Source organism: Trichechus manatus, unplaced genomic scaffold (assembly GCF_000243295.1).
Source record: "Trichechus manatus latirostris isolate Lorelei unplaced genomic scaffold, TriManLat1.0 scaffold00016, whole genome shotgun sequence".
NCBI classification, from domain to species: Eukaryota; Metazoa; Chordata; class Mammalia; order Sirenia; family Trichechidae; genus Trichechus; species Trichechus manatus.
In genome coordinates, this window is record NW_004443952.1 from 19,723,292 (window position 1) to 19,745,947 (window position 22,656).

Below are 22,656 nucleotides of genomic sequence, written 5' to 3' on the forward strand. Positions count from 1 at the left end.
CAAAACCACTAGAGGGCATGACTGATCCATCATTTCTTAACATATATGATGAGTTTAGCAGCCCTAGAAAATAATATGTTGATGCTACATTATAGTCAATGACAGTGTGCTTGCATGGTGTGAGCATATGTAAGTGCAAATAGATACACGTTACAATATGAAATGGAAATGATTAATTTCATAAAGTGATGCTTCAACACTGGTGTGAAGACAAAAAGACAGGGTTCTCATTATTCTATGAAACAGATGCCCTACAAAACAGTGGTTAGATCAAAGCTACATAAATTAGAGCATATTATTACACTATCTTGAGGGTGTGTGGGAAATGTTAAAAAGCCTCTACTATATATTTAACACTAATATTTTATTGCTTCTATACGGTTTTCTAATTATATCCTTCATAAACTTTCCGACAAGATTCTAAACTATTAAGAGCATAGGCCTATGGTTAGTTAGTATTCCTCACAGTATTAACGAGTACTTAGGAAATACTTGCTGAGTAATTTGTAAAAGCACTTAACATGCAATAGGGGTTCAGAAAATGTACAATTGAAATCTTATTATCAGGGTCTGTCTGATTTTATGTTCTGTTTAGGGGGCATGATTTGAATTGGATTATATTTGAATCTTTGAAAACATGTGTTAGAGAAGCATCTACTCTGAGTGAGCTGACTATATTTACTTCTTTCTTCCCCCAAAAAGTTTACTGCATCATTTGATAAGACAGTAATTTATTATGAGTAAGGAGCCCTGGTAGTGCAGTGGTTAAAGCGCTTGGCCACTAACCCAAAGGTCAGCGGTTTGAACTCATTAGCCGCCCTGCAGAAGAATCATATGGCAGTCTGCTTCTGCAAAGATTTACAGCCTTGGAAACCCTATGGGGCAGTTCCTCTCTGTCGTATAGGGTCGTTATGAGTCAGAATCGACTTGACAGCAATAGGTTTGGTTTTATGGTTTGGTAGTAAAAATTAATTTTAAACAACAATGACTTGATTCTGATAAAAATAATAGGAAAAGATGCTTTATACAATTTAGGTTCTAGATAATTTAGGATAAATCAATATTGAAAATTGGAAAATGTGCCATAAGCCTCAGCGGGCTTTCTTTGTTTAAAAAATACCCAGCATAATGCCCTTTATCACCACTCTTATTCAACATTGTACTGAAGCTCCTAGCCAGAGCAATTAGACAAGAAGAAGAAATAAGGGGCATTCAAGGAAGAAGTAAAAGTATCCCTATTTGTAGATGGAATGATCTTATACATAGAAAACTCCAAAAAATCCACAAAACTACTGGAACTAATAGAAGATTTCAACAAAGTTTCAGGGTACAAGATACACATACAAAAATCAGTTGGATTCCTCTACACTAACAAAGAGAACTTCCAAGAGGAAATCACCAAGTCAATATCATTTACAATAGCCCCCAAGAAGATAAAATACTTAGGAATAAATCTAACCAGAGATGTAAAAGAGCTACACAAAAAAAAAGATACTACTGCAAGAAACCAAAAGAGAGCTACATAAGTGGAAAAACATACCTTCCTCATGGATAGGTAGACTCAACATTGTGAAAATGTCAATTCTACCCAAAGTGATCTACAGATACAATGCAATCCCGTTCCAAATTCCAATGATGTTTTTTAATGAGATGGACAAACAAATCACCAACTTTATATGGAATGGGAAGAGGCCTTTGGTAAGTAAAGCATTATTCAAGAAGAAGAACAAAGTGAGAGGCCTCACACTACCTGATTTTAGAACCTATTATACCGCTGCAGTAGTCAAAACAGCCCGGTACTGGTACAACAACAGATACTAGACCAGTGCAACAGAATTGAGAATCCAGATGTAAATTTATCTACCTATGAGCAGCTGATATTTGACAAAGGCCCAAACTCCATTAAATGGGGAAAAGACAGTCTCTTTAACAAATGGTGCTTGCATAATTGGATATCGATCTGCAAAAAAAAGAAACAAGACCCATACCTCACTCACACCATGTACAAAAACTAACTCAAAATGGATCAAAGACCTAAATATAAAATTGAAAAAGATAAAGATCATGGAAAAAAAAAAAAAAAACAGGGACAATGCTAGGAGCCCTAATGTATGGCATAAACAGAATACAAAACATAACCAACAATGCACACAAACGCCAGAAGAGAAAGTAGATAACTGGGAGCGCCTAAAAATCAAACAATTATGCTCATCAAAAAACTTCACCAAAAGGGTCAAAAGACAACCTACACACTGGGAAAAAATGTTTGGCTATGACAAATCTGACCAGCATCTAATCTCTAAAATCTACAGGATACTGCAAAACTTCAACCACAAAAAGACAAATAACCCAATTAAAAAATGGGCAAAGGATATGAACAGACACTTAACCAAAGAAGACATTCAAGCAGCTAACAGATACATAACGAAATACTCACAGTCATCAGCCATTACAGAAGTGCAAATCAAAACTACAATGAGATACTATCTCACCCCAACAAAGCTAGCGTTAATCAAAAAAACACAAAATAATAAATGTTGGAGAGATTGTGGAGCGACTGGAACAGTTATACACCGCTGGTGGGAATGTAAAATGGTACAACCATTCTGGAAATCGATTTGACGCTTCCTTAAAAAGCTAGAAATTTAAGTATCATACGATCCAGCAATCCCCTCCTTGGAATATATCCTAGAGAAATAAGAGCCATTACACGAATAGATATATGCACACCCATGTTCACTGCAGCACTGTTCACAATAGCAAAAAGACAGAAACAACCTAAGTGCCCATCAATGGACAAATGGATAAGCAAATTATGGTATATTCCACAATGGAATACTATGCGATGATAAAGAACAATGACGACTCCGCGAAACATCTCATAACACGGATGAATCTGGAAGGCATTATGCAGAGTGAAATTAGTCAGTCACAAAAGGACAAATATTGGATGGGACCACTATTGTAAGAACTCAAGAAAAGATCTACACACAGAAGAAAACATTCTTTGATCGTTATGAGGGTCATGAGAATTCACTAACTAGATAGTAGACAAGAATTATCTTAAGAGAAAGGAAGGACAACACACAATACAGAGGAAGTCAGTACAATTGGACTAAACCAAAAGCTAAGTAGTTTCCTGAACACAACCAAACACTTGGAGGGACAGAGTAGCAGGGGCGGGGGCCTGGGGACCATGGTTTAGGGGGACATCTAGGTCAATCAGCATAACAAAGTTTATTAAGAAAATGTTCTGCATCCTACTTTGTTGAGTGGCATCTGGAGTCTTGAAAGCTAGCGAGTGGCCATCTAAGATGCATCAATTTGTCCCAACCCACCTGGAGCAAAGGAGAATGAAGAACACCAAAGACACTAGGAAAATATTAGCCCAAGAGACAAAATGGGCCACATAAACCAGAGACTCCCTCAGCCTGAAACCAGAAGAACTAGATGGTGCCTGGCTACCACAATGACCACCCTGACAGGGAACACAACCAAGAGTCCCTGAGGGAGCAAGAGAAAAATGGGGTGCAGAACTCAAATTCACGTAAAAAGACTGGACTTAATGGTCTGAGACTAGAGGAACCCCAGAAGACACGGCCCCCGGACTCTCTGTTAACCCAGAACTAAAACCATTCCCGAAGCCAACTCTTCAGACAAAGATTAGACTGGACTATAAAATGTGAAATAATACTCATGCACTTCTTAGTTCAAGTAGATACATGAGACTAAATGGGCAGCTCCTGTCCGGAGGCGAGACGAGAAGGCAGGAAGGGATAGGAGCTGGTTGAATGGACGCGGGAGATCCGGGGTAGAAAGGGGGAGTGTGCTGTCACATTACAGGGATAGCAACTATGGTCACATAACAATATGTGTATAAATTTTTTGTAGGAGAAAGTAACTTGAGCTGTAAACTTTCACCTAAAGCACAGAAAAATACCTGGCATAAATTTTTCTGGAAAATCAAAGAATCCTAACCAATTGATCCGCTTTATAAATTGAGGCTCTTTAAATTATTTGTGTTCATATGTTTCCTTAACATGCGGGCAGGTGGAATCATTTTTGTCATGTATTCATTGAAGAGCAGATCTAAAAGGAATAACTAGGAAGACTGATATCGGATATTTGGTGGTTGACAAATTAATCCTATAGACGTGATCCTGTAAATGCAACACAGAGGCCCTATTTGCTTCCATTGTTTTTAAGAGGATATTCAACCAATAGTTTTAAACTCTACTAAACAGGCCAGACCCATAGTTATTCACCTTTTCTCCACCCTAAATATATTCAGAGGCTTCTTCCATCGGAAGCAGTTACTCTCAGTGGAAGGGCTGGGAGCAGCCCCTGTGTAGGGGTGGGATGAGACTGCTTAAGCTCAGAATCTCCAGGAAGAATGGATAGTTTGAGAAGGGTCTTGTCTCTGCCTTCTCTCTCTCTACCTTTCATTGAGAATCAATAGACTAACCATATTCTGAGTATAAAATAAGTTTGAGTAAGCAAAAGCAGTGTTTTTGACCAGCAGTTGCTAGTCTACAGTTAAACACACATTTAACAGTGTATTGAGCAGTGGAGGCTTTAAGCTGATTCCTACACTTCTATGGTCTGGGATCTAAGGAAGCATAGGCCAGAGAAAGGTGAAATGAGGTCATTTCCCAAAGGGATGCAATAACAAAGAGTAGGAAAATAAGATGGTACCATAGTTTCTTCTTGTATTTTAAAATAAGACACACTTTGGGGTTTCTCTGTGACAAGAGCAAAAAGTACAAAAAGAGCATTATACCCCAGTGTGGCAGTCAGAGTCTGGGTGACTTGGAGAGCAGGGAGAAATGAGCTTTGGGGTGCTGGGGTCTTCCTGGATCACTCATCTTTGCCAGCAAAGCAATGATGAAAAGTGTCAGGAGGAGGCAAAGAAAGGTGTGCATTTATCCCGGGTCTGCCACACTGCTGGGACAGCATTCAATCAATCAGCTCACACCTGCAAATTTTAGGCAGGTGTGAGAAATGTGTGCCATTCTGAAAGCCACCAAAACTTAGCAAGGGGTGTTGTTGTGGGTGGTAAGAGAATTCAGATATGGTGCCAGGAGCCTGGGCTCCAGCTCTCACTGTATATCCTTAGCTATTCTCTGGGCCCCAGTTTCTGTATCTGTAAAACAAAGGGATTTGACAAGATGATTATCAAACCTCTTTCCAGAACTAATATCCTTTGGCAGGAAAGGATATTGCAGGGATACTGAGAGGAGGGAAACAGCATGATATAATATAGGAGACACAGGTTGTACGTGACTTTACAGATCACTATCAGTCACGGTGACGAAACAATGGGTGGGAGCAGAGAGAGCCACATATCAGCAAAAACTCAACTTGGGAGAGACAACAGGACTCACACACTCACCGTGGCATATAAGGCGGAGTAAATGCTCAGAGCCGCGTGTTTGGAGGGAAAGGATCTCCGAGCCTTCTCTATCACTTCCAGGTCTCCGGTGCAAATGTTCCCATTGTTTATGAACTGGTGGTGCGCTCGGCAGTCTGTGCTGGTGTAGTTTGGTTTGCACACTGTCAGGAAGTACGGCGTTAGGTGTCCCGTGACCACTTGCCCGGCGTTTACAAAAATGTCAGTAGCAAAAAGTCCAAATGCAAACACCCCTATAAGGAGATTTAACATAATTAGGAATGGGTACATACACTGCCGATGGGTTTTGTCCTTGAGAGGAAACAGCTTTCAGGGAGCAGAAAGGGTGGCAGGAACTGCTTGCTCAGAATGATTTCCCTTCCTCCCGATTACCTGCAACCAGAACAAGGGAGAGTCCACAAAATCCTATCAAAAAGATCTGGAGTAGTAACTATAGTCAAATTGTGCCCTCACCTTATTTTTTTCTAGCAAGCAATACCTGCTTCCCAAATCACTATTTCTTTCAAATTGATGTGGAAATCGTATTACTAGCATGTCCTGTTTTGTATAAGGAAATTAGAAGCAGCATGGTCTAATCGAAAGAATCTGAGTTCAGGAGTCATATGGCCCTGAGATCTAGTCCCCCTCTGGTGACTCACTTGAAGTTTAAGTTTCTTATCTTCTCTGGATCTTGGTTCCCTCAGTTGTAAAATGCAGAGTGTTGGGGGAGAGGGATGATACCGCCGAGAAAAGTTGGAAAGATTAAATAAGATAATCTGTGCAAAATACACACTATGATGCCTGGCTTTAAGTAGTTACTTGACATCATTTCTCTTTCTTTTCATAGAAAATATGTTCTCTCTGGTCCTTTTTAGAAATGCACATACTTTTGGGAGGAGTTATTAATAACATCATGGCAGTTGAGTGTGAATGAGTTATTTTAGGAAGCTGTCCCTAAAAGAAAGGGGAAAAAATCATTCCAGAAACCCTGATTACATTTGATGTTTCATTTGATGTTGGAAACAGGAAAGGAGAAAAAAGGAAGGGTGTTAAAGACAAATGTTGTTGACGGTATTAGTTTCCTATTGCCGCTGTAACAAATTACCACAAACTTAGTGGCTTAAAACAACCCAAGTTCATTCTCTTACAGTTCTGGAGGTCAGAAGTCCAAATAGGTTTCACTGGGCTAAAATAAGATGCTTACAGGGCTGTATTCCTTCTGGAGGCTCTAGTGGAGAATCCATTCCTTGCCTCTTGTAGCTTCTGGATGCTGCCTGTATTCCTCCTTTCAGTAGTGGCATCACTCTGACCTCTGCTTCCATTGTCACATCTCCTTCTCTGACTCTGACCCTCCTTACTCCCTCTTATAAGAGCCCTGGTGATTACACTGGATCCACCTGGATAATCCAGGATAATGTCCCCATCTCAAGATCCTTAATCATATCTGCAAAGTTCTGTTTCCCATGTAAGGTAACATTCACAGGTTCCAAGGATTATTATGTGGACATCTTTGGGGGACCATTATTCTGCTTACTACACGTACTTCACTATTTGGTTAAGGATCCTGTGGGTGGGCTTTACTTCCTGGATATCATCTGTTTTCTAGTGAGTTCCATAGGATAAACTCAACAAGCGTGAATATGGATAAACAAAATTCCTTATAGGGAGCTTCACCATGAATTCACTCAAAGTCTGTACAGCACGTTTATAGATTATCTGTGAACTGCTATCTGTTAAACCCATCAAGAGAGGCTGTGCAGAGCCAACGTAAGTGCAGTTCACTTAAAGGGATGAAAAAGACTTTACAAATGTATCTCAATTATAGGAGAGGTTGGCAAGTGTGAGAAGGAGCAGAAATACTTGTAAATGTCCAGGGTCTGCAATAGTTTCAACTAAATTTCTACCCAACTTTGTCCCCCATATTCAATGTCCTGAATCTGCAAATTGTGCTGATTTCAGCACCCAAAAGTGAATCCATTATAGCAGTAGTGAAGACAAGTTTGGCTGAAAACTTCATCCGGCTTCATCCGGTTTTCATTTTGATCTGTATCGATTGCTATAATTTTCTTTTTTGTGGCTTTGCCAAAATGTGCTTTATCACAATGTTAACTGGCTCTTTTAATAGCTTCAGCAGGCTTACACTCATAGGCTCTGACCTCAGAGAGCAGGCATTGATCATCTGAGGCACTTTGCACCCCCAGGTGCTGGGAGTCTGAATTGGTTGGAAATTATTTTACATCTTCAAGCAAGATTGTCAAAGGCCAGGTCTCTGGCTTTTTCTAGGGGCAATAATCCTGCCCAGACCAACTTTTCCAGGAAACGAGGGTAATTTGTGATTCAAAAAAGTAAATGGATCAGTGTCTGAAATGCCAGCTCCGTGTCACAGCAATTCTGTGACTGCCAGCTCTCCACTTCTCTGTCCTGTGATAACATTGCTGAAAGTTGTTTCTTCCCCCTTTTCTCTCTGCCTCCTCTGGATTATGTCTGCTTCTTCTGATGGTTTAACAAGCATCTGCTTTCAAAACATTTCATTCTGGTGCATTTGATCTAGCTTCGGAAGAGCACCACGGGAGCCAGAGGACTGCACCTGCCTGGTGCAGACCATGCCAGCAAAGGGCCGTGAAGCCTGCAGCAGTGATTCACAGCCAGCATCAGCTCCTACAGGGCTTTTGTAAGGAAACTAGAGCCATCCCTCTGTTACTTAACCCGGAGCCCCTTGTGTGCATTTTTAAAAATTTCTCCTTCAAGCCTCAGAAGCTAAAAATAGCACAGCTACTTTTGTCCTCAGAGTCGGGAGAAGCACCATTTATGGCCTCTTGTATTGCAAGGTATGATTTGAAGGAGATATTTAAAAAATATCTCTGTCATTAGCTTGGTGTCTAAAATTCTTTCTCTAAGTGAGATGGTATTTTTGAAATTTTAACAGGCATGTGTTGCATGCCAGTCACCCCTAGCTGCTTCTATTTATCTATGGCTCTCCTCTGTTTCTATAGATGGTGTTCCTTGCTTCAGGGGAGTAGGTTACATTTCTGAATGAATTTTCAAATTTACAGCAGACAGAAGGTCTTTAGAATTACAGAGCTATGTGCTTGAGAAACTTGTTGCTGTTATTGTTGTTGCTTCATTTATTCTGAATTCCAAAAACGGCTTGATCTAGAGTCATGGCCTGGAGGACTAGACCACTGAGTTTCTAAAATCAACCATAAAAGGAAGGAGGCAGATGATAATGTCATAGCAGTTTTCTCCCCACACAAGGAGGAAATAGAGCCCTGTCTGGTCTGGTGAGAGACGTGAAGAGGCGCTTCCATGCACCCTGCCTCATGCTGGTATAAAATCCCCAGGACTGGGTAGTAGAAATCTACAGAATGGTTTTTGGAAAACCAGTTGAAGAGTGCCCTGTGCCTCTCACGGTGTAGCTCAGGAACCTGCAAGCCTTTTAGAGAAGTTTCACATCCAGCATGGCACCAGAGCAATAGGGCACCTGCATTAGCAGTGGCCAAGGGAGGGTCAAGTTGGTTGAGTCCAAGGACCACCTCACAGGACTCATACATTCTGGCAGGGTATGGAGCAGATAGACACGAATCCTCAGACCTCTAAAGGGTGAGAGGCACTGAAATGCTGATAAGGTCAGGGGGCTAGAAGAGGCCTGGAGTTAGGAGAAAGAGATTGGAATCTGCTGACAATATCCATGGTCTCCGTCATGATGACATGGATAGTTTAAGGAAACCTGACTATGTTTTTCTTTGTGGCCTAAAAGAACCTAATTGACACTTGCCAGGCAAGTTAAAGGATGAAGTAATAGGAAGATAAAGATGTTAAGAAGTCCCTATTTTTTTTTCCTCAGTGTTTTACCTGAACCCCATCTGATCCCACATAGGACATCTTTGGACAAGTTAGGATCTTTGATCACTAGTAGTTTAGAACATGGAGGTGAAACTTTGTGACCTAGTCCCTGCTACAGAATCAGTACATGCCTCCGGCCCTTTTACCTGATGAAGAATGTAGTAAGAGAAGCAGCGATGTAACTGGGGAATGTGCGTGATGAGGGTCTTTGAAGCCACAGATAATTGGCTGAAGGTCTACTGGCCAGTGCTAATAGGGCTGATTCCAGGTTACCTTCAGGCTGCCCAGACACAGAACTGGTCAAAATTTGAAACCAACCAGCTCACCGCTGAGGAGGAGTCTGTTGCTTCCACACAGGAGACCTTCAGTAGGAGGCCAAGACCCAGGTGGTAGAGGAATAATTAGCAGAATCTAGTGGGTGAGCAAAGGAAGGACTAAATTCCTTTTAACCTCAAAGAGGCTGTGACTTTGGGAAGATCCCCTGAACTAAAGGCCAGCTGTTCTGCATTAAATTATAAATGCATAATATCCAGTTTAAGACGGCATCTTGCTAACTGCCTCTCATAGATCATCACTCAATTGCCCACTAAAATACATACGATGATTGTGAAAAAAGATGGAAACTCATAATGACACTGAGAACTAAGACTGATGCCAAGTCAAAGGAAGAATCAGTGAAGTGTTTCCACTATCACAAAGACATATGGACGGGGGTAGATTCCTCTCTCTCTCTCTCTCACACACTCACACAGCATTTTATCTCATGGAAAGCTTAAGCTTATCCTGAGAGGACAGAGACTACAGGAGAAAACCTAGGGAGAGAGTTACTCTTCCTCTATTGTCTGGCCACCGACTCAAAGGTCTAGGATTTAGAATGGTCAGAAGATAGGGCTGCTGTCTCTCCATTTGATGGATTATGCTCTTTCAGTCTGTCAGACAACTGTCTCCTCTCTGTGCTCATCTTTCTGAATGTATTTAGAGACACATTCCTGGACAACAACTAGGCAGGAAGTGGTAGGGGAACAGGTACTGCATCCTGAGAAGAGTAGACTCACATGTTATTCCTCTCCTAGAGAGCAGTGCATGCTAGGCGCTGTAGCTCTATGCATTCCATCTTTCCAGAGCACAGGAGAACCAAGAAATGGGTAGGAAGAGATGCCAGTTCAATGGAGCTAAGGAGCTCTTGTTGAAAGCCTGCTAACTAGGGATTGGACTCAGCACTGTGCGACTAACCTGCTTTCAAGCTGTAGCTCTAAAGAGCCAGCCAAGAGCAAGTCACGTCTCTGTTAACCGCAATGATTGTCAGTTTACATATCAATATATGGACACGTGTATTTGGTCCCTATGTGTTTTCATGTGGAGAAATTAACCCACGAAATTTAAAAAAGCAAAGGGTAGCGAAAAAGGCACAAAATCAAATTATCTGGGTTAAATTAGTGACAGCACTCTTCATATGTGAAAAGCAGGGGGAGTGTTTGCATCTTGGAAAGCCTCCCCTGCTCTGTGGGCATTTGTTACTCTGTACTGCAGCTTGTGCCACCCTCTGCCCCACTCTTTCCTCCACCTATGTTCTCAACCTCTCATCAACGATTGTTCAAATAGGACTGTTCTTTTGCCTATATGTAGCAATGAAATTTCTGTAGAATGAAAGAATGAAATAACGACTCCATAGTGTGATACTGAGAATATTTGAACATTTTCTCTCCTTAACATGCTTTATTCATACTGAAAGTTTTCTAATAAAGAAAATAATTTATCTGCAGTTACCATTTCCTTGAAAGGATGTACTGAGTTGACGAGATGTTTTACGACGACTGCCATAGATACTAGGTAATAATAATAGCTAATACATAGTACTCAGTATCTACCAGGCACTGTTCTAAGTGCTTTGCAATGTTAATTCATTCAATCCTCATGACAGCTCTATAAGGCAGATATTAGTATTATCTTCACATTTCACAGATGAGGAAATTGAGCCACAGAGAGGTTAATTAACCTGACCAAGGTCACACTACTGGTAAATAGAGCAGTTGAGATTAGAAACTAAACAGTCTGGCTCCAGAGTCCATATTCTTAATCATAAGTCTCTAAGCATTAAAAAATACAGCTAGGCATTAGGCAATGATAAAAGCACTTTAGCTATATGTGCTTGGTAGCAATTCACAAAACAAAAAGGGCAAGGATTTAAAGCATGTCTTTGATGAAATGTATTACATTTGCCACAGTAGAAGAGAATTCCCCAGTTTTGTAGCCAGTAATTTCCAAGGAGACTATATATGACGGAATCCCTATGACCCGTCATAATTGAATGAGGTATTATTGTCATCACTTTGGCAATGAATCTGATTTTTTTTTCTAGAATGATACAAACACCATCAGTGCAAATCGACCCACATATATCAAATATTATTTATGCTTAAAAAGAAGTTCGTGACAAAATTGAAAACATTGGTTCCATGGATAGTTCATTTCAGGGGTTCAGAGAGCAAGAATTCTTGTCTCTTTCTCCTATAGGTGCTATGCAAACACCAACAGCTGACCGCAGTCTACTCATCTTGATGGTATGGTTTTAATTATAAGAACAGATTTTATTTTATTTAAATCAATTAATTGGAAGCTCAGTTACTTCATCTATAAAACGGATTTTAATAGGCCTTACATCAGAGGGTTATTATACAAATCCTAGAAAATAGTTGTAAAAACACTTTGTACATTGTGGGCCCTATATAGATACTGGAGTCCTGGTGGCGCAGTGGTTAAGAGCTCGGCTGCTAACCAAAATGTTGGCAGTTTGACTCTACCAGCCGCTCCTTGAAAACCCTACGGGGCAGTTCTACTCTGTCCTATAGGATCACTATGAGTTGGAATTGACTCAATGACAACGTTTTTTTTGGGGGGGAAGGGGTATATAGATATTAGTTACTACTATTACTATAACTGAGTGAAGTAGATGTCCTCAGTATTTTAAATAAATTTATTATAAAATTATTTTGATAAAGGAGGAAAGAGATAAGAAATCTATAATTCTAATACTCTAAAACAAATATTTCTGCATTAATAGAACACATTTTATAATGTGACAAGCTGGTGTGTATGTGTGTGTGTGTTTTTATGCCCTGTATTTGTCATTAGTGTAACTACTTATCATGATAACTGAAGAACTGAAGATGAAGGATAATTACTTAATAAAGATGATGTGTAATCAACTAGGAAACCTTTGTTGTGGGGAGCTGTCCTGTGCATTGCAGGCTGTTTAGCTGCATCCCTGGCTTCTACCCACTAAATGCCAGTTTCCCACTTCTCCCCCCAGAGTTGTGACAACCAAAAATGTCTCTGGATATTGCCAAACGTCCTATAGGGGGCAAAATCATCTTGAGGAGAACCACTGGAATAGATGTAAAATTAAAATAATGAAGATATTTTATATCTATATTCAGAATATCTTCATTATTTGTGGGGGTGGCTGCTGAAACATAGTAAGGGGGCAAACACACTTATGAATGAAGATGAAATGGGGAATCTAGGAAAGATCCGAGCTTGTGTTTGTTCTTGAAATCTTGCAACACTGCACAGAAATTATTATTCTAGGTCCAGCTGCTCAGGTGTGGATGAAGCTTTAAGCTCGTTGGTGCTAGGAGTGCTCTTAGCTCCATGGAGGATCTTCCGAACACCTCCTTTCCCAGGACATCGCCTCGGTGCTTTATCTCTCGAATGCCTCATGCCTCTCTCACTGTCCCTCCATTAGCTTCTAAATATCTGTGTCTTGGTCCCCCCAGGCAGTGTGGATCCAAATATTGATTGATAGTGACAAAATTCAACAAGTTTGCCAGAGGCAATGATATTTTAAAATAAAATAGACAGAGGACGTGGATGCAGGTAAGTCTAGAGAAAAGCCCCGAGGTACAAACAAAATGTAGAGAAAGAAGTGTATCTACTTAAGGAATCTAAAAACAAGCATACCAAAACTTGAATTTTCAGAGGACTCTCAAGATACCAGTCTTCAAATTTGGCCCTTTCTAATTCCATGTTTATAAGTTTCTAAAGGTGAAGTTGGTGATCTGTATCCACCCCCATCCCTACCACCAGACCAGCATCAAACTCTGATGGATGGCTTCCAACCCCATAGGTGACTAACAGATACTGGTCTGGAACTACTGTCTTCTGCTTGATGCATTTCCTAGTCCCTTTCATTATGTTACAATGTAACAATCTGGAGTCCCTGGGTGGCATAAATGGTTAAGCGCTTGACTACTAGAAGGTCGTTGGTTCAAATCCACCCATAGGTGCCTTGGAAGACAGACCTGGAAATCTGTTTCTGAAAGATCACAGCCTTGAATACCCTAAGGAGCAGTTCTACTCTGCATACATGGGGTCTCCATGAGTCAGAATCAACTCACAGCAACAACAATGTAATAATTTAAATCCTGTTTCCAAGACACACATTGCTTTATTACTGCATTATAGAAAGCTTTGAAACAGCTCTTTACCAATTGTTGGGGCTCATTTTAGATGTTTGGATAGTATTTGTGTGTGTTGGTGTGCCTAATTTGGTTATGTCTGTTGTTTTGTTAGGTGTCATTGAGTCACTTCTGACTCATAGTGACCCTATGTACAGCCCCATCCTCACAATTGTTGTTGAGCCCACTGTCACAGCCACTGTGTCAATCCATCTCATTGAGGGTCTTCCTCTTTTTGCCTGACCCTCTACTTTATCAAGCATGATGTCTTTCTCCAGGGACTAGTCTCTCTTGATAACATGTCCAAAGTACGTGAGACAAAGTCTGCCCATCCTCGCTTCTAAGGGGCATTCTCGCTATACTTCTTCCAAGACAGATTTGTTCATGTTATATGTTTAATACTTTGCATAGCAAAAATATTCATATAGTTTTTTTTTAAAAAAGCTTTGAAACTGCATTTAAAATATTCAGTGGTTCTCAACTGGGGGTGATTCTGGCCCCTAGGGGACATTTTGCAATTTCTGGAGACATTTTTTATTGTAACTAGTGGGGAGGGAAGTGCTACTGGCAGCTGGTAGGTAGATGTCAGAGATCTTGTAAACATCCTGTGATGTACAGGACATTCCTTACCCTCCTACACAAAAAGAATTATCTGGTCCCAAATAGCAACAATGCTCAGGTTAAGAACTGCTGTTTAAGAGGATTAACCTGGAAGGTGCGAGAGAAAGCAGCTCCCTGCTCAATTAGTCCTTCTGAGTCCAGTATCTAAACACTGGTGCTGGGGAGGGCCCTTTGCAAAGGATGACTAGAGTCACATATGACTAACCTTCCTCTCGATAACAAGGGTGATCTACAGAGTTCTAGGCTAGGAGTCTTGTTCAAGTCTGCGATGTTCTGGTTCACAGAGGATGACATTCAAAGGGCAGTGGATTTGTCTCTACACTGAGCACAGCAGCCAAAAGCAGCCTCATCACAACTCCTTGAGACCTGAATAAAGGTTGACCCCAGGCTATCTATGCCTGTCATGGATTGAATCGTGTCCCCCAAAAATATCTGTCAACTTGGCTGGGTCATGATTCCCAGTATCGTATGATTGTGTACCATTTTGTAATCTGGTGTGATTTCCTTATGTGTTGTAAACTCTATCACTATGATGTAATAAGATGGAATAGCGGCAGTTATACTGATGAGGTATACAAGACTGGATAGTGTCTTAAGCCAATCTCTTTTGAAATATAAAAGAGAGAAGGGAGCAGAGACACATGGGAACCTCACACCACGAAGAAAGCAGTGCCAGAAGCAGAGTGCGTCCTTTGGACCCGATGTTACTGCAATGGGATGCTCCCAGACCAAGGGAAGACTGATGACATGGACCTTCCTCCAGAGCCAATGGAGAAAGTGTTCCCCTGGAGCTGATGCCCTGAATTTGGACTTACAGCCTACTGGACTGTGAGAGAATAAACTTCTCTTTGTTAAAGCCATTTACTTGTGGTATTTCTGTTACAGCAGCACTAGATGCCTAAGACAATGCCTTTTAGGCCAACCATGGCACCCAGCTTCAGCATCCCTTCTCCCTTATGTCCTTGAACCTCACCCATCAGATTCCTGGTAGGAATGACCAAACATCTTAGTCTCAAAATCTGGTGGCCTGGCTGCTCATGGGGTCTAAACACTGGGGTTCCTTTTTTCTTTTTTCCCTAAGACCCATCCTGACTCTCTCCTTCTGACCTGTTTATCTGAGCTTCAACTCTGGTTCCTGTTGCTGAGTTCTAGAAACATCTCCAGCTACTTATAGGTCCATACCCTGCCTTGCTCTTAACATTTTTCTTTCAAAGACTAGATTCTTGGTTCATAACAAAAGTCAAGTGCCTGGGGCCCTGTGAACTACTTTAAGACTACCCGGGTGGGCTGGACTTTTGGAATCAGCACAGGGAGCTGGCCTGGTTCTCTGGGCACCACATCTCCTGGAGTGGGTAAATGAAGAGTCAGGGACAGTCCCTGTCCTGATTACTCCATCCTGTCATGAAGTCACTGCCAAATCTAGAAATTATTTGCACTGTATGACATCTTCCCTCCATTTAAAGTATGTATCTGTTCCCCAAAACTCCCTTTCCCTATCTTCTGTTTTCTCCACAGCACTTACTTTCTAAAAAACACCATAGTTTACTTATTTTTTTTGTTTGTTTGTTTAATGTCTGGCTTTCCTCACTAGAATATAAACTCAATGAGGACAATTTTATTTGTGTTTTGTTTCACTAATATGTCCTCAGTATTCAATCAGTATCAGGCATATAGTAGATGCTCAATAAATTCTTTGTTGAAGGTTGAGTGAATATGATCAGTCCTCTGGCCTGTAATTTAATTATAAATACTGAATGCAAGTAGAAATGAACTGATTGTATAAAATAAATTCTCTTTTCAGATAAAGTACATTTAAATGATTTTTGAAATTGAGAAGGATTTTCCAGTTCTTGAAAAGGCTGACATTAAGCTTGTCTCAGAGTATCAATTCTTACAACCATAAAACACTGTGACCTTTGAAACTGCATTTAAAATATTCATGCCTCATTTAGATCACACTTAATTTATGGCAATTAATTAGTGTTATATGAATTAACTGTTTACTAGGTCACTTTTTATTCTGTCCAGTGCTACCTAATCTTTGGACCTGACCTAAATGGCATAAGACTTGCTTGGTATTTAATTAAAATTTTATTAGAAGTAATAATGGGTCCAGTATGTGATACCAAAGGAAAAGACCATAATAACCAGTTTCAGGAAGACATGCTATTTTAGGTGCTAATAGACAGTCTAATCCTGTATATTTAGATCAATTTTTTTTTTAAACTCAAAAAAAGGTAACTATTCAGGACTAAAAAAAACAAAAACAAAAATAAAAACAAAAAAACCCGCTGCTATTGAGTTGATTTCAACTCACAGTGACCCTACAGAACAGAGCAGAACTGCCTCATAGAGTTTCTACCCAGCGGCTCTGCAGGAGAAAGACCTGGCAATCTGCTTCCATAAAGATTACAGCCCAGAAAACACTATGGGGCAGTTCTACTCTCTCACATAGAGTTGCTGTGAGTCTAAGCCAACTCTACAGCATCTAACAACAACAACAGTAGTTAACTGGATGTAAGGACTGAAGGAAGAACAAGCTTGGGGTGGCTCTCAGGTTCTTGACTTGAACAACCAGGTTGTGCTGGTGCCATAAAACAAGAGGGAAAGCATGAAGTAGGCACTTCATTATTCAGCAATTCCCTTCCCCTGCTGTTTCCTTTAGTTCTCCAAGGTCTACATGTTGCCCCCTGCCCTCTAGCCACCCTATCATCCCTTCCTTACAAGCAGCACCTCATGCTGCTGAACTTTAACTGACCTAATTTGAATGTCCCTGGCTGCTCCCAAGATCCAGCTCTCTGTTAGCTTATGATAAACCCAAATGGATGAATGTGTCACTGATTATGAATGTGGGAATCTGCCCAGGGTGACAAAAGTATATGTTAACTGTGGTCTTCCTGAAACCATGTCTTGGTCCAAGGCAGTGAGTGACTGAAGTCAGAATTTCAGGCACCACAACAGCCAATCTGGAGGATTCATTCCTAGATGGTGGGAACCTTCTGACATCCCTCAAGTCACACCACACAAAGACATAAACTTGCTCTTCTCATGCATACAGGCAGGCCTATATAAATGAGAGATGCCAGTTAAAATTTCCATTCTTTGGACACTGCCCCAGCTGGGGTTAGTGTGGCTAGTCTTTGCCATGAGATATTGAAGGGATGTTACATGTTAATTTCCTTATCTATAATCATCAAGGAGCCCTGATAGTGCAGTGGTTAAGAGCGTGGCTGCTAACCAAAAGGTCAGCAATTTGAATCCACCAGCTTCTCCTTGGAAACCCTATGGGGCAATTCTACTCTGTCCTATAGGGTCGCTATGAGTTGGAATCGACTCGACAGCAATGGGTTTGTTTTTTTTTTAGCAGGATGTTGTAAGGATTAAAGGATAAAAAGTGCTTGGCACAGTACCTGGTAAGGGGTATTGTACTGTATTATAATTATTATTCTTATCACCCCAGGAGTTTTTATAAGTTACAGAAGGAAATCTCTAGAACATGCCTTTAATATCCCTAGTCCCCAGATTAGGTGTGGCTAATTTTTGCCAAGGATAAAATCAGTGACTCTTGACGATATTTCCATTTAATTGTAATTGAATAACCTCCTGCTTTGAAAAACTTGCTTTAATTGTCTGTGCAGGAAGCAGATCAGATGGTGGTCATAAAATCAAATTATGTACATGAATTCTCACAAAACACACATATACACACACAACACTGTATATAAGATTCTTCACCTGTAAAATTAGGACTCTAACCTATTTTATGGAGTGTTAGAAGGATTTGATGAAATAATGTATATGAACTGTCTAGCTCCTGTATAATAAATAGTCTTTTTCCTCCTTCTCTTTTCCTGTCATGATTTACTATCTAGCCACTCTGGTGAGAAGTCATTAAACTTTGGACATCTTTGAAAGGCACCATTGTTTGGAATGAGTGGACTAGACACTAGGCATCATGTTCATTACCTGATGAGCCAATTGCAGACTTCCACAGGCTATTCTGCCAATACCATCAGTAAATGCCTAAGACTATTTTATTTTAAGGTTCATTTTTTTAAAACTAGATCTTACTAGGCTGTCTGCTCTACCACTTCCCTTATCCTCACTTAAATAAGAGAAGTTATTGCATATTTGATTTTGATATGGTCACTTGCTCCTGATTTCAGGCAATTCAATCCTTTTGTACAAAAAAAAAAAAAAAAGGATAAAGGACTACCAAAAGATTTAAGCACATGCTGTGTCTGGTCCTTACTTTCCTAGTTATTAGTTCTATATGTTCTAAATGATATCATGGCTTGTCTTAATACCTGCCATGTTCACACTTTGGGAGTTTTTTTGGGGTTTGCATAAAGATCAGGTCAGTCAGTTGGTTTTTGCAGGATACTTGTGAGAACACTGTAATAGTTATCACGTATTGAGTACTTACTGTGTAGAGACTGTACTGAAAGCTCTATATTCAAGTTGTCTATTCTTACCTGTACCCATACACATATTAATTCCCATATTTATAATTATCATCCATATCACCCCAGGAATTTTTATGATAGTCTCAGAAGGAGGTTTGTAGAACATGCCTTCATATCCCTTATCATGAACACTGATGTTAGCTAATCGTTTTCCAACTTTGGAAAGGCATTTTTTTCAAGTACCCAAAAGATTAGGTTTCCTACACTTTGTCAAATTCCCTATATAACAAAATTACTATATGGGAAATCATTGTCAGAAAAATCTGATTATTTCTAAATTCATTTTACTGTTCTTCACTGCTCCCCTCTTCACCTGACTTGGCTAAGGGTATATGGCAATACCCAGTCAATATTAAAAGATAAGCCCAGAGGGATTCTCAGATAAATGTTGTATAGGGAAAAAAAATCAAAGTTGAAATCATTCATGAAATAATTTAATAAGTACTGTTACACTTCAAAAATTTGACTGGACACCAAATTATAGGATTAGGCTCAATTTCTGTACTGCCTGGGAAACCCCCAAAGTGGCCAGGAATTAAGTTGCTGCTTCTGTAGCTTAGTTGATTTTACCAAGCATGTTCACCATTAGTAAATTTTACCTATAAGCAAAGGACCAGTTCATCATGCTCTTGTACTTACCTATGAACCTTATGATCCTTCGGAGTAAGGGGTTCAGGTAACAGCATTCTCCGGTTAAAATTGTTTTCTCCTGGGCAATCAAGGATTCTCTGGTTGACTTTATGAAATACATGGATATTTCACCAATAAAAATCTGAGGAAGGAACATTTAAGGAATGTCAAGGTGGAAAACTGTTTGATAAAGGAGACAATTTTCCCCTTTTTAATAATTTTTGAGGATCTACGATCCTTTTAAAAGATGGAGGATTAGATAGTAGTTTACATTTAACTCTTCAAAAGAATGAGAGAAAGCAATAATTGATCATTCATATAGATTTCAGGCTGTAATATTAGATTCTATGGTCAAGAAACATACACTGAAATAATAAGTTGTAATAGAATTATCCCCCATGCATCTGTCAGTTTGTTGTACTGTACGGGCTTGTGTGTTGCTGTGATGCTGGAAGCTATGCCACTGGTATTCAAATACCAGCAGGGTTAGACATGGTAGACAGGTTTCAGCTGAGCTTCCAGACTAAAAAAGACTAGGAAGAAAGACCCGGTAGTCTACTTCTGAAAGGAATTAGTCAGTGAAAACCTTATGAATAGTAGCAGAACATTGTCTGATATAGTGCCAGAAGATGAGCCCCTCAGGTTGGAAGGCACTCAAAATACAACTGGGGAAGAGCCACCTCCTCAAAGTAGAGTCGACCTTAATGACATGGATGGAGTCAAGCTTTCAAGATCTTCATTTGTTGATGTGGCATGACTCAAAATCAGAAGAAACAGCTGCAAACATCCGTTAATAATCGGAACACGGAATGTATGAAGTATGAATCTACGAAAATTGGAAATTGTCAAAGATGAAATGGAACTCATAAATATCGATATCCTAGACATTAATGAGCTGAAATGGAATGGTATTGGTCATTTTGAATCAGACAATCATATGGTCTACTATGCTGGGAATGACAACTGGAAGAGGAATGGCGTTGCATTCATCGTCAAAAAGAATATTTCAATATCTATCCTGAAGCACAACGTTGTCATTGATGGGATAATATCCATACACCTACAAAGAAAACCATTAATACGACTATTATGCAAATTTACCCACTAACCACTAAGGCCAAAGATGAAGAAATTGAAGATTTTTACCAACTTCTGCAGTCTGACATTGATCAAACATGCAATCAGGATGCATTGATAATTACTGGTGGTTGGAATGTGAACGTTGGAAATAAAGAAGAAGGATCGGTAGTTGGAAAATATGGCCATGGTGACAGAAATGATGCCAGAGATCGCATGATAGCATTTTGCAAGACCAGCGACTTCTTCATTGCAAATACCTTTTTTCACTGACATAAACGGCAACTATACACGTGGACCTCACCAGATGGAATACACAGGAATCAAGTCGACTACATCTGTGGAAAAAGACGATGGAAAAGCTCAACATAATCAGTCAGAATAAACCCAGGGGATGACTGCAGAACAGACCGTCAGTTGCTCATATGCAAGTTCAAGTTGAAACTGAAGAAAATTAGAACAAGTCCACGACAGCCAAAGTACAACCTTGAGTATATCCCACCTGAATTTAGAGACCATCTCAAGAATAGATTTGACCCGTTGAACACTAATGACCAAAGATCAGATGAGTTGTGGAATAACATCAAGGACATCATACATGAAGAAAGCAAGAGGTCATTAAAAAGACAGGAGAGAAAGAAAAGACCTAAATGGATGTCAGAAGAGACTCTGAAACTTGCTCCTGAATGTTAAGTAGCTAAAGCAAAAGGAAAAAATGATGAAGTAACAGAGCTGAACAGAATATTTCAAAGGGCAGCTCGAGAAGACAAAGTAAAGTATTACGATGACATGTGCAAAGACCTGAAGATAGAAAACCAAAAGGGAAGAACACGCTCAGCATTTTTCAAGGTGAAAGAACTGAAAAAAAGATTCAAGCCTCGAGTTGCAGTAGTGAAGGATTCTATGCGGAAAATATTAAACGATGCAGGAAGCATCAAAAGAAGATGGAAGGAATATACAGCATCACTATACCAAAAAGAACTGGTCAACATTCAAGCATTTCAGGAGGCAGCATATGATCAGGAACCAATGATACCAAAGGAAGAAGTCCAAGCTGCACTGAAGGCACTGGTGAAAAACAAGGCTCCAGGAATTGACAGAATACCAATTGAGATGTTTCAACAAATGGATGCAGCACTGGAGGTGCTCACTCATCTATGCCAAGAAATTTAGAAGACAGCTACCTGGCCAAACAACTGGAAAAGATCCATATTTATGCCTATTCCCAAGAAAGGTGATCCAACTGAATGTGGAAATTATCGAACAATATCATTAATACCACATGCAAGCAAAATTTTGCTGGAGATCATTCAAAAGCAGCTGCAGCAATATATTGACAGGGAACTGCCATAAATTCAAGCTGGATTTAGAAGATGACATAGAACCAGGGATATCACAGCTGATGTCAGATGGATCCTGGCTGACAGCAGAGAATACCAGAAAGATGTTGACCTGTGTTTTATTGATTATGCTAAGACATTCGACTGTGTGGATCATAACAAATTATGGATAACATTGCCAAGAATGAGAATTCCAGAACACTTAATTGTGCTCATGAGGAACAGTACATGGGTCAAGAGGTAGTCTTTTAAACAGAACAAGGGAACCCTGCATGGTTTCAAGTCAGGAAAGGTGTGTGTCAGGGTCGTATCCTTACACCATACCTATTTAATCTGTATGCTGAGCAAATAATCTGAGAAGCTGGACTATATGAAGAAGAACAGGGCATCAGGATTGGAGGAAGACTCATTAACAAACTGTGTTATGCAGATGACACAACCTTGCTTCCTGAAAGTGAAGAGGACCTGAAGTACTTACTGATTAAGATCAAAGACTACAGCCTTCAGTATGGATTACACCTCAACATAAAGAAAACAAAAATCCTCACAACTGGATCAGTAAATAACATCATGATAAACGGAGAAAAGATTGAGGTTGTCAATGATTTCATTTTACTTGGATCCACAATCAACACCCATGGAAGCAGCAGTCAAGAAATCGAAAGGACACATTGCATTGGGCAAATCTGGTGCAAAAGACCTCTTTAAAGTGTTGAAAAGCAAAGATGTCACCTTGAGAACTAAGGTGTGCCTGACCCAAGCCATGGTGTTTTCAATTGCCTGATATGCACGTGAAAGCTGGACAATAAATAAGGAAGACCGAAGAAGAACTG

The 22,656-nt window shown here is 40.1% G+C and overlaps 1 protein-coding gene across 2 annotated transcripts in view; it reads right to left on the minus strand.

Annotated features, from left to right (window-relative positions):
- PLPPR1 (phospholipid phosphatase related 1) overlaps positions 1–22,656 on the minus strand; it is a 263,307-nt gene that overhangs the window by 17,283 nt on the left and 223,368 nt on the right. For both annotated transcript variants that reach the window (XR_001121460.2, XM_004372219.1), the window contains exons 3-4: positions 19,416–19,548; positions 5,393–5,643 (exon numbers count right to left, since the gene is read on the minus strand). Coding sequence is in view for 1 of the 2 variants with exons in the window: in XM_004372219.1 (XP_004372276.1) it covers positions 5,393–5,643; positions 19,416–19,548 (384 nt within the window). In the remaining variant the exon portion in view is untranslated. The remainder of the gene's footprint in view (positions 1–5,392; positions 5,644–19,415; positions 19,549–22,656) is intronic.